Below are 18,353 nucleotides of genomic sequence, written 5' to 3'. Positions count from 1 at the left end.
CACCCCCAGGATGAACATAGTGCTGTCCAGGTGAGATAGAGGAGGGCTGTTCCCTGTACTATTACCCCCACCTGTACTATTACCCCCACCCTGCTCCATACACCCCCAGGATGAACATAGTGCTGTCCAGGTGAGATAGAGGAGGGCTGTTCCCTGTACTATTACCCCCACCTGTACTATTACCCCCAGGATGAACATAGTGCTGTCCAGGTGAGATAGAGGAGGACTGTTCCCTGTACTATTACCCCCACCCTGCTCCATACACCCCCAGGATGAAAATAGTGCTGTCCAGGTGAGATAGAAGAGGGCTGTTCCCTGTACTATGGCCTCCACCTGTACAATTACCCCCAGGATGAACATAGTGCTGTCCAGGTGAGCTAGAGGAGGGCTGTTCCCTGTACTATGGCCCCCACCTGTACTATTACCCCCACCCTGCTCCATACACCCCCAGGATGAACATAGTGCTGTCCAGGTGAGATAGAGGGGGGCTGTTCTCTGTACTATTACCCCCACCCTGCTCCATACACCCCCAGGATGAACATAGTGCTGTCCAGGTGAGATAGAGGGGGGCTGTTCTCTGTACTATTACCCCCACCCTGCTCCATACACCCCCAGGATGAACATAGTGCTGTCCAGGTGAGATAGAGGGGGGCTGTTCTCTGTACTATTACCCCCACCCTGCTCCATACACCCCCAGGATGAACATAGTGCTGTCCAGGTGAGATAGAGGAGGACTGTTCCCTGTACTATTACCCCCACCCTGCTCCATACACCCCCAGGATGAACATAGTGCTGTCCAGGTGAGATAGAGGAGGGCTGTTCCCTGTACTATTACCCCCACCCTGCTCCATACACCCCCAGGATGAACATAGTGCTGTCCAGGTGAGATAGAGGAGGGCTGTTCCCTGTACTATTACCCCCACCTGTACTATTACCCCCAGGATGAACATAGTGCTGTCCAGGTGAGATAGAGGAGGACTGTTCCCTGTACTATTACCCCCACCCTGCTCCATACACCCCCAGGATGAACATAGTGCTGTCCAGGTGAGATAGAAGAGGGCTGTTCCCTGTACTATGGCCTCCACCTGTACAATTACCCCCACCCTGCTCCATACACCCCCAGGATGAACATAGTGCTGTCCAGGTGAGCTAGAGGAGGGCTGTTCCCTGTACTATGGCCCCCACCTGTACTATTACACCCCCAGGATGAACATAGTGCTGTCCAGGTGAGATAGAGGGGGGCTGTTCTCTGTACTATTACCCCCACCCTGCTCCATACACCCCCAGGATGAACATAGTGCTGTCCAGGTGAGATAGAGGGGGGCTGTTCTCTGTACTATTACCCCCACCCTGCTCCATACACCCCCAGGATGAACATAGTGCTGTTAAGGTGAGATAGAAGAGGGCTGTTCTCTGTACTATTACCCCCACCTGTACTATTACCCCCACCCTGCTCCATACACCCCCAGGATGAACATAGTGCTGTCCAGGTGAGATAGAAGAGGGCTGTTCCCTGTACTATGGCCTCCACCTGTACTATTACCCCCAGCCTGCTCCATACACCCCCAGGATGAACATAGTGCTGTCCAGGTGAGATAGAGGAGGGCTGTTCCCTGTACTATGGCCTCCACCTGTACTATTACCCCCACCCTGCTCCATACACCCCCAGGATGAACATAGTGCTGTCCAGGTAAGATAGAGGGGGGCTGTTCTCTGTACTATTACCCCCACCCTGCTCCATACACCCCCAGGATGAACATAGTGCTGTCCAGGTGAGATAGAGGAGGGCTGTTCCCTGTACTATTACCCCCACCTGTACTATTACCCCCAGGATGAACATAGTGCTGTCCAGGTGAGATAGAGGAGGACTGTTCCCTGTACTATTACCCCCACCCTGCTCCATACACCCCCAGGATGAACATAGTGCTGTCCAGGTGAGATAGAAGAGGGCTGTTCCCTGTACTATGGCCTCCACCTGTACAATTACCCCCACCCTGCTCCATACACCCCCAGGATGAACATAGTGCTGTCCAGGTGAGCTAGAGGAGGGCTGTTCCCTGTACTATGGCCCCCACCTGTACTATTACACCCCCAGGATGAACATAGTGCTGTCCAGGTGAGATAGAGGGGGGCTGTTCTCTGTACTATTACCCCCACCCTGCTCCATACACCCCCAGGATGAACATAGTGCTGTCCAGGTGAGATAGAGGGGGGCTGTTCTCTGTACTATTACCCCCACCCTGCTCCATACACCCCCAGGATGAACATAGTGCTGTCCAGGTGAGATAGAAGAGGGCTGTTCTCTGTACTATTACCCACACCTGTACTATTACCCCCACCCTGCTCCATACACCCCCAGGATGAACATAGTGCTGTCCAGGTGAGATAGAGGAGGGCTGTTCCCTGTACTATTACCCCCACCTGTACTATTACCCCCACCCTGCTCCATACACCCCCAGGATGAACATAGTGCTGTCCAGGTGAGATAGAGGAGGGCTGTTCCCTGTACTATTACCCCCACCTGTACTATTACCCCCACCCTGCTCCATACACCCCCAGGATGAACATAGTGCTGTCCAGGTGAGATAGAGGAGGGCTGTTCCCTGTACTATGGCCTCCACCTGTACTATTACCCCCACCCTACTCCATACACCCCCAGGATGAACATAGTGCTGTCCAGGTGAGATAGAGGAGGGCTGTTCCCTGTACTATGGCCTCCACCTGTACTATTACCCCCACCCTGCTCCATACACCCCCAGGATGAACATAGTGCTGTCCAGGTGAGATAGAGGAGGGCTGTTCCCTGTACTATGGCCTCCACCTGTACTATTACTCCCCACCCTGCTCCATACACCCCCAGGATGAACATAGTGCTGTCCAGGTGAGATAGAGGAGGGCTGTTCCCTGTACTATTACCCCCACCCTGCTCCTTACACCCCCAGGATGAACATAGTGCTGTCCAGGTGAGATAGAGGAGGGCTGTTCCCTGTACTATTACACCCACCTGTACTATTACCCCCACCCTGCTCCATACACCCCCAGGATGAACATAGTGCTGTCCAGGTGAGATAGAGGAGGGCTGTTCCCTGTACTATGGCCTCCACCTGTACTATTACCCCCACCCTGCTCCATACACCCCCAGGATGAACATAGTGCTGTCCAGGTGAGATAGAGGAGGGCTGTTCCCTGTACTATGGCCTCCACCTGTACTATTACCCCCACCCTGCTTCATACACCCCCAGGATGAACATAGTGCTGTCCAGGTGAGATAGAGGAGGGCTGTTCCCTGTACTATGGCCTCCACCTGTACTATTACTCCCCTCCCTGCTCCATACACCCCCAGGATTAACATAGTGCTGTCCAGGTGAGATAGAGGAGGGCTGTTCCCTGTACTATGGCCTCCACCTGTACTATTACCCCCACCCTGCTCCATACACCCTCAGGATGAACATAGTGCTGTCCAGGTTAGATAGAGGAGGGCTGTTCCCTGTACTATGGCCCCCACCTGTACTATTACCCCCACCCTGCTCCATACACCCCCAGGATGAACATAGTGCTGTCCAGGTGAGATAGAAGAGGGCTGTTCCCTGTACTATGGCCTCCACCTGTACAATTACCCCCACCCTGCTCCATACACCCCCAGGATGAACATAGTGCTGTCCAGGTGAGCTAGAGGAGGGCTGTTCCCTGTACTATGGCCTCCACCTGTACTATTACCCCCAGCCTGCTCCATACACCCCCAGGATGAACATAGTGCTGTCCAGGTGAGATAGAGGAGGGCTGTTCCCTGTACTATGGCTTCCACCTGTACTATTACCCCCACCCTGCTCCATACACCCCCAGGATGAACATAGTGCTGTCCAGGTGAGATAGAGGGGGGCTGTTCTCTGTACTATTACCCCCACCCTGCTCCATACACCCCCAGGATGAACATAGTGCTGTCCAGGTGAGATAGAGGAGGGCTGTTCCCTGTACTATTACCCCCACCTGTACTATTACCCCCACCCTGCTCCATACACCCCCAGGATGAACATAGTGCTGTCCAGGTGAGATAGAGGAGGGCTGTTCCCTGTACTATTACCCCCACCTGTACTATTACCCCCAGGATGAACATAGTGCTGTCCAGGTGAGATAGAGGAGGACTGTTCCCTGTACTATTACCCCCACCCTGCTCCATACACCCCCAGGATGAACATAGTGCTGTCCAGGTGAGATAGAAGAGGGCTGTTCCCTGTACTATGGCCTCCACCTGTACAATTACCCCCACCCTGCTCCATACACCCCCAGGATGAACATAGTGCTGTCCAGGTGAGCTAGAGGAGGGCTGTTCCCTGTACTATGGCTTCCACCTGTACTATTACCCCCACCCTGCTCCATACACCCCCAGGATGAACATAGTGCTGTCCAGGTGAGATAGAGGGGGGCTGTTCTCTGTACTATTACCCCCACCCTGCTCCATACACCCCCAGGATGATCATAGTGCTGTCCAGGTGAGATAGAGGGGGGCTGTTCTCTGTACTATTACCCCCACCCTGCTCCATACACCCCCAGGATGAACATAGTGCTGTCCAGGTGAGATAGAAGAGGGCTGTTCTCTGTACTATTACCCCCACCTGTACTATTACCCCCACCCTGCTCCATACACCCCCAGGATGAACATAGTGCTGTCCAGGTGAGATAGAAGAGGGCTGTTCCCTGTACTATGGCCTCCACCTGTACAATTACCCCCACGCTGCTCCATACACCCCCAGGATGAACATAGTGCTGTCCAGGTGAGATAGAGGAGGGCTGTTCCCTGTACTATGGCTTCCACCTGTACTATTACCCCCACCCTGCTCCATACACCCCCAGGATGAACATAGTGCTGTCCAGGTGAGATAGAGGGGGGCTGTTCTCTGTACTATTACCCCCACCCTGCTCCATACACCCCCAGGATGAACATAGTGCTGTCCAGGTGAGATAGAGGAGGGCTGTTCCCTGTACTATTACCCCCACCTGTACTATTACCCCCACCCTGCTCCATACACCCCCAGGATGAACATAGTGCTGTCCAGGTGAGATAGAGGAGGGCTGTTCCCTGTACTATTACCCCCACCTGTACTATTACCCCCAGGATGAACATAGTGCTGTCCAGGTGAGATAGAGGAGGACTGTTCCCTGTACTATTACCCCCACCCTGCTCCATACACCCCCAGGATGAAAATAGTGCTGTCCAGGTGAGATAGAAGAGGGCTGTTCCCTGTACTATGGCCTCCACCTGTACAATTACCCCCAGGATGAACATAGTGCTGTCCAGGTGAGCTAGAGGAGGGCTGTTCCCTGTACTATGGCCCCCACCTGTACTATTACCCCCACCCTGCTCCATACACCCCCAGGATGAACATAGTGCTGTCCAGGTGAGATAGAGGGGGGCTGTTCTCTGTACTATTACCCCCACCCTGCTCCATACACCCCCAGGATGAACATAGTGCTGTCCAGGTGAGATAGAGGGGGGCTGTTCTCTGTACTATTACCCCCACCCTGCTCCATACACCCCCAGGATGAACATAGTGCTGTCCAGGTGAGATAGAGGAGGGCTGTTCCCTGTACTATTACCCCCACCTGTACTATTACCCCCACCCTGCTCCATACACCCCCAGGATGAACATAGTGCTGTCCAGGTGAGATAGAGGAGGGCTGTTCCCTGTACTATTACCCCCACCTGTACTATTACCCCCACCCTGCTCCATACACCCCCAGGATGAACATAGTGCTGTCCAGGTGAGATAGAGGAGGGCTGTTCCCTGTACTATTACCCCCACCTGTACTATTACCCCCACCCTGCTCCATACACCCCCAGGATGAACATAGTGCTGTCCAGGTGAGATAGAGGAGGACTGTTCCCTGTACTATTACCCCCACCCTGCTCCATACACCCCCAGGATGAACATAGTGCTGTCCAGGTGAGATAGAAGAGGGCTGTTCCCTGTACTATGGCCTCCACCTGTACAATTACCCCCACCCTGCTCCATACACCCCCAGGATGAACATAGTGCTGTCCAGGTGAGCTAGAGGAGGGCTGTTCCCTGTACTATGGCCCCCACCTGTACTATTACACCCCCAGGATGAACATAGTGCTGTCCAGGTGAGATAGAGGGGGGCTGTTCTCTGTACTATTACCCCCACCCTGCTCCATACACCCCCAGGATGAACATAGTGCTGTCCAGGTGAGATAGAGGGGGGCTGTTCTCTGTACTATTACCCCCACCCTGCTCCATACACCCCCAGGATGAACATAGTGCTGTCCAGGTGAGATAGAAGAGGGCTGTTCTCTGTACTATTACCCCCACCTGTACTATTACCCCCACCCTGCTCCATACACCCCCAGGATGAACATAGTGCTGTCCAGGTGAGATTGAAGAGGGCTGTTCCCTGTACTATGGCCTCCACCTGTACTATTACCCCCAGCCTGCTCCATACACCCCCAGGATGAACATAGTGCTGTCCAGGTGAGATAGAGGAGGGCTGTTCCCTGTACTATGGCCTCCACCTGTACTATTACCCCCACCCTGCTCCATACACCCCCAGGATGAACATAGTGCTGTCCAGGTGAGATAGAGGGGGGCTGTTCTCTGTACTATTACCCCCACCCTGCTCCATAAACCCCCACGATGAACATAGTGCTGTCCAGGTGAGATAGAGGAGGGCTGTTCCCTGTACTATTACCCCCACCTGTACTATTACCCCCACCCTGCTCCATACACCCCCAGGATGAACATAGTGCTGTCCAGGTGAGATAGAGGAGGGCTGTTCCCTGTACTATTACCCCCACCTGTACTATTACCCCCAGGATGAACATAGTGCTGTCCAGGTGAGATAGAGGAGGACTGTTCCCTGTACTATTACCCCCACCCTGCTCCATACACCCCCAGGATGAACATAGTGCTGTCCAGGTGAGATAGAAGAGGGCTGTTCCCTGTACTATGGCCTCCACCTGTACAATTACCCCCACCCTGCTCCATACACCCCCAGGATGAACATAGTGCTGTCCAGGTGAGATAGAGGAGGGCTGTTCCCTGTACTATTACCCCCACCTGTACTATTACCCCCAGGATGAACATAGTGCTGTCCAGGTGAGATAGAGGAGGACTGTTCCCTGTACTATTACCCCCACCCTGCTCCATACACCCCCAGGATGAACATAGTGCTGTCCAGGTGAGCTAGAGGAGGGCTGTTCCCTGTACTATGGCCCCCACCTGTACTATTACCCCCACCCTGCTCCATACACCCCCAGGATGAACATAGTGCTGTCCAGGTGAGATAGAGGGGGGCTGTTCTCTGTACTATTACCCCCACCCTGCTCCATACACCCCCAGGATGAACATAGTGCTGTCCAGGTGAGATAGAGGGGGGCTGTTCTCTGTACTATTACCCCCACCCTGCTCCATACACCCCCAGGATGAACATAGTGCTGTCCAGGTGAGATAGAAGAGGGCTGTTCTCTGTACTATTACCCCCACCTGTACTATTACCCCCACCCTGCTCCATACACCCCCAGGATGAACATAGTGCTGTCCAGGTGAGATAGAAGATGGCTGTTCCCTGTACTATGGCCTCCACCTGTACAATTACCCCCACCCTGCTCCACACACCCCCAGGATGAGCATAGTGCTGTCCAGGTGAGCTAGAGGAGGGCTGTTCCCTGTACTATGGCCCCCACCTGTACTATTACCCCCACCCTGCTCCATACACCCCCAGGATGAACATAGTGCTGTCCAGGTGAGATAGAGGAGGGCTGTTCCCTGTACTATGGCCTCCACCTGTACTATTACCCCCATCCTGCTCCATACACCCCCAGGATGAACATAGTGCTGTCCAGGTGAGATAGAGGGGGGCTGTTCTCTGTACTATTACCCCCACCCTGCTCCATACACCCCCAGGATGAACATAGTGCTGTCCAGGTGAGATAGAGGGGGGCTGTTCTCTGTACTATTACCCCCACCCTGCTCCAAACACCCCCAGGATGAACATAGTGCTGTCCAGGTGAGCTAGAGGAGGGCTGTTCCCTGTACTATGGCCTCCACCTGTACTATTACCCCCAGCCTGCTCCATACACCCCCAGGATGAACATAGTGCTGTCCAGGTGAGATAGAGGAGGGCTGTTCCCTGTACTATGGCCTCCACCTGTACTATTACCCCCACCCTGCTCCATACACCCCCAGGATGATCAAGGTGCTGTCCAGGTGAGATAGAGGGGGGCTGTTCTCTGTACTATTACCCCCACCCTGCTCCATACACCCCCAGGATGAACATAGTGCTGTCCAGGTGAGATAGAGGGGGGCTGTTCTCTGTACTATTACCCCCACCCTGCTCCATACACCCCCAGGATGAACATAGTGCTGTCCAGGTGAGATAGAGGAGGGCTGTTCTCTGTACTATTACCCCCACCTGTACTATTACCCCCACCCTGCTCCATACACCCCCAGGATGAACATAGTGCTGTCCAGGTGAGATAGAGGAGGGCTGTTCTCTGTACTATGGCCTCCACCTGTACTATTACCCCCAGGATGAACATAGTGCTGTCCAGGTGAGATAGAGGAGGGCTGTTCCAAGTGCTATTACCCCCACCCTGCTCACAGAGACCACCAGTGTGAGTGTGGATGGGTGCTATTCCCTCTACGATTACCCCCACCCTGCTCACATATATCTCCATTATGTCATCATGTCTGTAATAGTATACAGCCCACAAGAACATATATGTATAAACGTTAAGAAAATGTTATACAGTATCATGAATCAGAATTATTGTTCGGTAACGTGATATTAATCATGTAATAACTGTTGGGTTTCTTGTGTAAATGAGACATGTCATTTAGTTTAGTGGATAACTGCATTTATTTTATATTTATGTCATTGCAGCATCCAGTGTGTGCATGTGTGCACTTTGGGGCTCAAGTGTGCCATTCAGAAAATAGTAATCATTACTAATGCGGCCTTTGTTGCATTGTATTGGAAGCCATTTTTTGTGAATAATTATCTAAATTATTGGCAACATCTGTATACTGCAATAATGTCCCTAATTGCTAGTTAGTTTGTTCATCGCCCATGATGGTAACTACATCCCAATATGTTGCCCCAGTGGATAGGCCCGCTGTAGACATCACCCAATGTGGCAGGCTGAGGTGGAGTTACTCCATTCTCTAAGCATTGGTTCATGTTCTAAGCGTTCCGCTAACGACCTTTTCTTCCCTTCAGAGATGCCCAGGTCAAGATTATGGAAAACACGGTATCCAATGCCGAGAAGTACTTTGGGCAACTCTGCTTGATCCTGGCCTCCTATACCCGTAAGACCGCCAAGCTGAGGGACAAGGCGGACCAGCTGGTCAAACAACTCATCGATTTTGGAAACACTGAGAACCCAGAGCTGAGGAGCGCCCTGAAAAACATGGCTGAGGAGCTGGCAAAGATTCAGGACTACAGACATGCCCAGGTAAGTCGTTTACCTACGGGCATCTGCCCCAGTAACACAGTGATAGGTTGCTGAACGGATTCCACATACAGGGGCAGAAAAAGGATTCAAGAAGTTGGGGTTCCCCTGTACTTATTCAGCAAGCCTTTCACTTATTATTGTAATTTTCCTAAAACGCAGTAGAGAGCTCCGCAGCGCTGAGTAGTGGGGGGAGGTCAGGGCAGGGCCGTAGCTAGGGTAGTGCGGCTGGTGCCATCGCACAGGGCACCACAGTCAGGGGGCGCTGTTTGGGCCTGTCAAATGTCTGTTTATTATCATTCTCACTTGTAGCTTCCTCTTATTTCATCCCCAGCATCTCCTGGCTTCCCCTATCTCTTTCCTGGCCCTTCCCCATGAGGCCATGGCCCTCTCTCAGGTGCACTATATTATGCCCCTATTTATCCCCAGCATCTCCTGGCCTCCCCTATCTCTTCCCTGGCCCTTCCCCATGAGGCCATGGCCCTCTCTCAGGTGCACTATATTATGCCCCTATTTATCCCCAGCATCTCCTGGCCTCCCCTATCTCTTCCCTGGCCCTTCCCCATGAGGCCATGGCCCTCTCTCAGGTGCACTATATTATGCCCCTATTTATCCCCAGCATCTCCTGGCCTCCCCTATCTCTTCCCTGGCCCTTCCCCATGAGGCCATGGCCCTCTCTCAGGTGCACTATATTATGTCCCTATTTATCACCGGCATCTCCTGGCCTCCCCTATCTCTTCCCTGGCCCTTCCCCATGAGGCCATGGCCCTCTCTCAGGTGCACTATATTATGTCCCTATTTATCCCCGGCATCTCCTGGCCTCCCCTATCTCTTCCCTGGCCCTTCCCCATGAGGCCATGGCCCTCTCTCAGGTGCACTATATTATGTCCCTATTTATCCCCAGCATCTCCTGGCCTCCCCTATCTCTTCCCTGTCCCTTCCCCATGAGGCCATGGCCCTCTCTCAGGTGCACTATATTATGTCCCTATTTATCCCCAGCATCTCCTGGCCTCCCCTATCTCTTCCCTGGCCTTTCCCCATGAGGCCATTCCCCTTTTTTGGGTGCATTATGTCCCTTTGAAAAATGAGGGGGGCGCCAATGCTCTTTCTGGCACAGGGCACCAAAAAGTCTAGCTACGGCTCTGGATCAGGGCATAGATAAAGGAATGAGGCCGGGCATATTCAGTGCTGTGTTACTCCTGTCTCAGAAACGCAGTGCACAGCCGGATGAGCACGGCCACATAGCAGCCATTTAGGTGACGAGACTTGTGTTTCTCAAGTCCATCAAAATGACCCGTAATGTGTTATCCCTCATGACGTACTGTATATGCATCTAGGGGGGAGGTTAATCAAAACTTCTAAAGAGGACAAATAGAGATTTTACCCATAACAGTCAATCAGATTCTAGCTATGATTTTATAGAAGGTAGGTATAGATCAGCACACGGGCCGGTATGTTACTGTGTGCCGTCATCCAATCGTGTATTAGCTTTCATTGGTCTGAAGTGCCGCAGATTGATCAAAGCTGCTGTCTGATTGGTTGCTCTGAGTAACAGTGCATTTTGGGGGCACCTTTACTTTCTAATGTCAGGTAGATGGAACGTTATAGGCTTGTCCTGTGTCTTACAATTATTCCAGTGCTCCTTCTATATTTAGCGCACGATCAGAGAGGGAAATATAAACCTGTCTCAATACTATGTCATCTCTGTTTCAGCAGAGAAGAGGCCTTGTCGAGATAGCGGCAATTTATTTTCATTAGAAGCACAGAAAGCCATTGTGTATCCTGTATTTATATAATATATGGCATCTGTGTGTCCAGTCATTATTTAGGAATAAAGAGCACAGCATTGTTCCATATTCCAGACAGACCACTGATCACGCCCTGCCCGCAGTCCTCTGGTATTGCCCATATTTCAGAGGGTATCGCCCAGAGACCATCATATATGGTTTTAATCCACTTTTGCGATACCAGACTAAATATCACATGAAAACAATAAATCTTTCGTAACTTTACATGAAATGATAACTTGATGCCCCCGATTGCGCTTTGCCGCTTGCTGGTATTCCATTGAGGCGATGTCTGCCCTATTCTAGCAGCTCATTACCGTATTAGATACTCTTCATTTTTTGCGCATCGAATTCCCTACACCTGATAAGGGCAGCATGACCTGAATGCGCACGGTCGGCGGTGATAGCGGCGATTGGTCACTTTATGATGACCGATGTCTCGGCATTTGATAACGGTTACAGCAGGGAGAGAACAAATAATTTCTATTAAAGGTGACATTTGCAGGGGCTGGACCTACTTGAGAGAGCCTGAGTTATGGATAAATGGGGAGCCAGAGAGGCTTCAAAGCTAATTCCAGTATCAGAGAGGGGTCGCGCAAACAGCGATGTATGTGGAAGTCAATTACTGTAGCATTCCGCCCTTCTCCTCCCCTGCCTTTCGCATCTCTATATTCATAACTAGCTAATCCTCAAAGCAATAATCTGCACGCAACAGTGTTCATCTTCTGCTGGCGGAGAGCTGACCTTTGCCGGCTAATTTCAAACGCAGAAGAACGTTAATGAATCAGGCGGCGCAGGCAGTTAAATGATCTCTCTATAGGAGGAAAGAATGAGAGTGAAGGTAAAGGCTGCCTCGGAAACCTTCTTAATTAGGCACTTTTCCAGGAAACGAGGCTGCTGGCGAGATAATTATTTACTCATTAATTGCTGGCTGCCAGTCACTTGGGAGTGGAATAAAGGCTGGTCAGCGTTTTCCCTCATGCCGCAATCCTGTAGAAACCAGTGAATAAAGCTTTGTAGCCTTGGGACATGTACTGAAGCTCGCTGCTTTATGCCCTTACTGTATGTAAAATGCACATTTGTTTCCCTCATGTGATTATTATTATTGCGCAGTGCCGTAAAGGTTTAAACATAGAAAACAGTAACGGTATCAGAGCACATGTACCGTATACAATGGCAGACCGTAGCATAAGTATCAAAGATCAGTACTTTTTTTTTTTTTTTTTATTCTTACCGAAAACGCTATCGGTATTCACCTAAAGCAGGGGTGATTAACCTTTTTTCTGCCGAGGGCCAATTTGATATATATAACATTATTAACGGGCCTGGTGCAGGCCACGCCCCCTCCTAGTGACTGCACAAGGGTGCGGGGCCATAATCGCCGGTGATTACAGCATTCCCGGAGCATCCCGAGGATGATCCGGGGAGCCATAAGAGCAGCAGTGTGACCGTTTGAAGCTTCCTTAGGACGCTCCAGATGGCACTGCTGCATAGATTCTGGCTGCAGGGAGCCATTCTAGGCACAATGGTAGCCAGATGAGGCTAGCAGAAAAAAGTTCCGTGAGCCAGACCAAATGATTCCGGGGGCCTTATACGACCCCCGGGCCTAAGGTTCCGCATCCCTGACCTAAAGGTACAAGTTGATACAAGATGTATAATAACTTCCACAGTCTAGACAAGTCTTCAGACTCTTATTTTATTCGTTAATGAAATTATGGGGAGACAATTGAGTTGGGGGCACTGGTGACATGGATAGTGCTACAGTGAGAATAAGAGAGCGGAGGGCCCTGCCTGTAAGAACGTACACACTAAGGGTAGGAAGTGAACTGGGAATGATCTATAGCAGAGCGGTGGAGGAGATGTGAGTAGGGCTGCTATGCCCTAATAAAAAGGTACATTTTAAGGGGGCTTTTAAAGCTGGGGAGACTGGTAGAGAGTGTGACTGAGTGAGCTCCAGAGGATCGGGGCTCCTTGATGAAAGTCTGGGAGCTAGCGTGAGGGGAATTGAGCAGGGTGAAGGAGAGGAAGTGGTCAGAGGAGGAGCAGGGGGGGCGTGGACAGAGGTGGAGGGGGCGTGGACAGAGGTGGAGAGGGCAGGAGGGGGCGTGGACAGAGGTGGAGAGGGCAGGGGGGGGCGTGGACAGAGGTGGAGAGGGCAGGGGGGGGCGTGGACAGAGGTGGAGAGGGCAGGGGGGGGCGTGGACAGAGGTGGAGAGGGCAGGGGGGCGTGGACAGAGGTGGAGAGGGCAGGGGGGGGCGTGGACAGAGGTGGAGAGGGCAGGAGGGGGGCGTGGAGAGGGCAGGAGGGGGTGTGGACAGAGGTGGAGAGGGCAGGAAGGGGTGTAGACAGAGGTGAGGTTAGTCATGTCTATGATGTATTCCAAGTACTGGATAATAGTCAGATACCCTCAGTGTAATGACCACATGTATTGATGTCTGTGTTTAGGGGCTCCATGTATCAATAATCCTTTGCTTCTTAGCCCCCAAGTTCGCATTGCCGTATGTGATAATAGCACCTGAATGTAGTACATGGCACACGCAGGGACAGTGGCCGCATCAGAGGTCTCTTCCTCTCTTCTATTGGACCCACTGCGCAAGCTTGGTAAATAGCACTGCATCACATCCCCCATAGAAACCTTTGGGGGTTGCAGCTACTGTCGGAAATTTAGGGACAGCAGCAAATATTGGAGATATCTGGGGTATACTTAATATTTGTGGTTATCCATGTGAATATGCTGCAATTATTTAATGATAAATAGGCTCCTAAATCTTAATTTGAAGTATGGACCCTTATAATGAATGCTGATTACAAAACATGACGAGTCTGGAAGAAAATGGTGGGATAATCTGTTACCACTGACCCTTACTTGCAGGTGGAGCGGCTGGAAACAAAGGTGCTAAACCCAATAAAATTGTATGGAACTCTAATTAAGGAGAAGCGGGTAAGTACAGAGCTGCCGACCCATAATCCAGCCGGCAACTTGTCCTTGTGCTCTATGAAACTGTGAGGTCTCCCTGTGCCGGCGGTGGCCTGTCTGTCTCCCTGTGCCGGCGGCGGCCTGTCTGTCTCCCTGTGCCGGCGGCGGCCTGTCTGTTTCGTGTCTCTGTCTCTCTGTGTCGGCAGTGGCCTGTCTGTCTTGTGTCTCTGATTCCATGTGCCGCCTGTGTATCTCATACCCCATCTGCCTGATGTCTCTGTGTCGGCAGTGGCCTGTCTGTCTCTGTGTCTCTGTCTCTCTGTGTCGGCAGTGGCCTGTCTGTCTTGTGTCTCTGACTCCATGTGCCGCCTGTGGCCTGTGTATCTCATACCCCATCTGCCTGATGTCTCTGTCTCTCTGTGTCGGCAGTGGCCATCCTGTTATGTCTCTGACTCCATGTGCCGCCTGTGGCCTGTGTATCTCATACCCCATCTGCCTGATGTCTCTGTAACCTTTCCCCCATTACCTGCAGGCAGAAATCAAGAAGTTCAATACAGTCAGGAATAAAGAGATAAAAGAGATAGAAAAGTTGGAGAAGCTACGGAACAGGACGCCTTCAGACCGGCACACGATTGTATCCTTTCTGCTTGTTACATTCCATCATTTGAATCCATTTAGTCCCTGGGTATCCAGTGTGTAACGGGATCCGGTCTCTAGATCTACAGTAAAAAGGTCGACAATGTTGGATAGACACCAGATGTTAGACAGTCAGTGGTTCCACAGTGACAAAATGTTAACACACTAAAGGTCGACATGTAAGAAGGTCGACAGTGTCAAAAGGGCGACCCAAAAATGGTAGACACATTTTTTATATTTTTTTGTTAGGGATAGGCACTTACCGGAGGGTTAGGTACCTGGAGAGACGGTTAGGGTTAGGCACTTACCGGATGGTTACGGTTAGGCACTAGAAGGGACGGTTAGGCACCAGTAGGTACCAAGGTGAGGGTTAGGGTGAAGATTAGGGTTAGAAAAAAAAAAAACATGTCGACCATCCTTGAGATGTTCCTACAGCTTAAAGTACCCATCCATCTGAGATGGATTTCCGCGATCCTGCGATGTGATCGGAAATGCCGATCTGCCAGGTGGAAACGCCGGCCACCATCGATGTTCGGAGCGCTGAAATTTTACATGTTAAATGTCCCCGATTAGACAGTCACGATCATTTTTTGATCGTGATCAGCAAATCGGGAAAATCCAACATGTTGGATTTCTGAGATCCTGTGATGCCGGGTTGCAGTATTGCAGGATCGCGGCAATCCATCGCAGATGGATGGGTACCTTTAATTGGAGTCCACCTGTGGTAAACTCAGTTGATTGGACATGATTTTGAAAGGCATACACCTGTCTATATAAGGTTCCACACTTGCATGTCAGAGCACAAACCAAGCATGAAGTCCAAGGAATTGTCTGTAGACCTCCGAGACAGGATTGTCTCGAGGCACAAATCTGGGGAAGGGTACAGAAAAATATCTGCTGCTTTGAAGGTCACAATGAGCACAGTGGCCTCCATCATCTGTAAATGGAAGAAGTTCGGAACCACCAGGACTCTTCCTAGAGTTGGCCGTCCGTCTAAACTGAGCGATTGGGGGAGAGGTGACCAATCACTCTGTCAGAGCTACAGCATTATTCTATGGAGAGAGGAGAATCTTCCAGAAGGACAACCATCTCTGCAGCAATCCACCAATTAGGCCTGTATGGTACAGTGGCCAGACAGAAGCCACTCCTTAGTACAAAGCACATGGCAGCCCGTCTGGAGTTTGCCAAAATGCACCTGAAGGACTCTCAGACCATGAGAAACAAAATTATCTGGTCTGATGAGACAAAGATTGAACTCTTTGGTGTCAATGCCAAGCGTTATGTTTGGAGGAAACCAGGCACCGCTCATCACCAGGCCAATACCATCCCTACAGTATGGTGGTGGCAGCATTATGCTGTGGAGATGTTTTTCAGCGGCAGGAACTGGGACACTAGTCAGGATAGAGGGAAAGGTGAATGCAGCAATGTACAGAGACATCCTGGATGAAAACCTGCTCCAGAGTGCTCTTCACCTCAGACTGTGGCGATGGTTCATCTTTCAGCAGGACAATGACCCTAAGCACACAGCCAAGATATCAAAGGAGTGGCTTTAGGACAACTCTGTGAATGTCCTTGAGTGGCCCAGCCAGAGCCCAGACTTTAATCCAATTGAACATCTCTGGAGAGATCTGAAAATGGCTGTGCACTGACGCTTCCCATCCAACCTGATGGAGCTTGAGAGGTTCTGCAAAGAGGAATGGGCGAAAGTGCCCAAAGATAGGTGTGCCAAGCCTGTGGCATCATATTCAAAAAGACCTGAGGCTGTAATTGCTGCCAAAGGTGCATCAACAAAGTATTGAGCAAAGTCTGTGACTACTTATGTACATGTGATTTTTTTTTTTAATTAAATTTGCAAAAATCTAAAAAAAACTTTTTACACGTTGTCATTAAGGAGTATTGTGTGTAGAATTTTGAGGACAAAAATGAATTTATTCCATTTTGGAATAAGGCTGTAACATAACAAAATGTGGAAATAGTGAAGTGCTGCGAATACTTTCGGGATGCACTGTACATATGTGTGCTAAGTGCGTCTCATTACCATGAGGGCGTCTCATTGCCAAGTACGCAGAACTCGCCATCAGAAGATGTAGGGGGACTATGGGCTTGATTCAGAGATGTACTTTCATCCAATGATGAACGTACAGCTCCGAAGTTTCCAGGTCTGCACATGTGCAGAACGGTTCCTGCGATTACGCTCCCCCCCCCCCCTCCTCCAAGCTTCAGCATGATTGACATGCTGCCACATTTTTTTTGAAACTGGGGTGCAGCACCCCTGTTCTCCGGGAGGGGCGAAGCCAAAGTCTTGGTCAGTGGACGCAGATTCATGACCTTTTAAGTGACTAGCGGCCAGTGGAAGCTTCAGCTCCCGCAGCCTGACCAAAGGAGCAACAATCGCAGCCATTGGACACGATGGTTACGAAGGAGATCCCAGCCTGTGACGTTGGTCGCCGTGCTGGAACCGCCAGTGCAGCAAGGAGACGTCTGACGCCTCCCTCAGCATGTGCTTCTGAGATGGACGGATTTGCACAGACGCTTGTGTCTGGCTCTACAATTCCGTCCATCTGTGAATCCTATGTTGTGCGCACATAGACATCTCTCTGATTGCAGATGGGTGTCTTGCACCAGGTATAGGGATGATACATGTGTGCATGGGTGGTTCGGGGCGGTGCGGCTGTATAGACGCGTGTAACAACGCATATGGATGGCTATCTGCATTTATTTAAATGCGCGCAATGCGCTCGCACTTACGGCTAACTATATTGTACGAATCAGCCCCACAGTTGTCACCTAAGGTAAACACTTGGGGGTAGATATTTCCGCTTCCAAACTGAATTACTGAATCGCCTTCAGTGAGATCGCTCCTCCGCAGTCTGATTTGTTATCGGTTCTTTGGTACAATATATGTCTGTTATGTGCTATTGTATCTTGCGGTAATGCCTGGTTATTGTATAGGAGCTTTTCCTTATACACTTATTAGTGCTGTGTTTGGTTTAGTATCTTCTGTTTAGCGCTGTCTTAGTAATATGGAAACGTTATACCTCAGGGAACTAATATTGTTGTGCAATCAGTATAATCCTTTGTGACTGTTCCTTGACTCCTGTTATTGCAGTCTCAGGTGAGTGTCCTGTTTACTTCATTACGCATTAGCGGAGGTGCAGGTAAGTGTCAGCTCTTCTGCATCGAGCAGCAATAAACAGGGGCAGATTGTTTTAATGTCGCAATTGGCTTCTACATGTTTACTCATTTAGGGGCTTATTTATGAAATCATATTTGCAGGCTATACCCCTCTAACAATCGATTTCAGGAGATTCCCGGCAAATATTGAGCATCCCCCAAATGTACCATGGAGGGGACAGCAGCAGATGTCTCCATATTTTCCGCGGCCTCTCCATTCCCGACAGCAGACACAGGGCCCATAGGTTTCTATGGGTGATGCAAAGCTGTCAGATTTGCCAAGCTCCAGAGTGCACCGTCTGTCCCTGCAGCTAACGCCATCTTACGTGCAGGGGCGTCTTCAGAGAGGAGGGGGCCCGTGTGAACTCCCCG

General features: G+C 50.8%; 1 protein-coding gene across 1 annotated transcript in view; it reads left to right on the top strand.

Annotated features, from left to right (window-relative positions):
* The window catches only part of CIBAR2 (CBY1 interacting BAR domain containing 2), a 59,488-nt gene that overhangs the window by 19,080 nt on the left and 22,055 nt on the right, over nucleotides 1-18,353 (top strand). Inside the window, exons 2-5 of the mRNA XM_088448025.1 lie at nucleotides 9,235-9,469; nucleotides 14,127-14,195; nucleotides 14,704-14,805; nucleotides 17,917-17,922. Of these exons, the coding sequence (XP_088304151.1) occupies nucleotides 9,235-9,469; nucleotides 14,127-14,195; nucleotides 14,704-14,805; nucleotides 17,917-17,922 (412 nt within the window). The remainder of the gene's footprint in view (nucleotides 1-9,234; nucleotides 9,470-14,126; nucleotides 14,196-14,703; nucleotides 14,806-17,916; nucleotides 17,923-18,353) is intronic.

The sequence above is a fragment of the Taudactylus pleione genome, unplaced genomic scaffold (genome assembly GCF_031769625.1).
Source record: "Taudactylus pleione unplaced genomic scaffold, aTauple2 ptg000447l, whole genome shotgun sequence".
NCBI classification, from domain to species: domain Eukaryota; kingdom Metazoa; phylum Chordata; class Amphibia; order Anura; family Myobatrachidae; genus Taudactylus; species Taudactylus pleione.
Note: the sequence above shows the minus strand (reverse complement) of the source record. Positions and strands in the feature narration are given on the sequence as shown.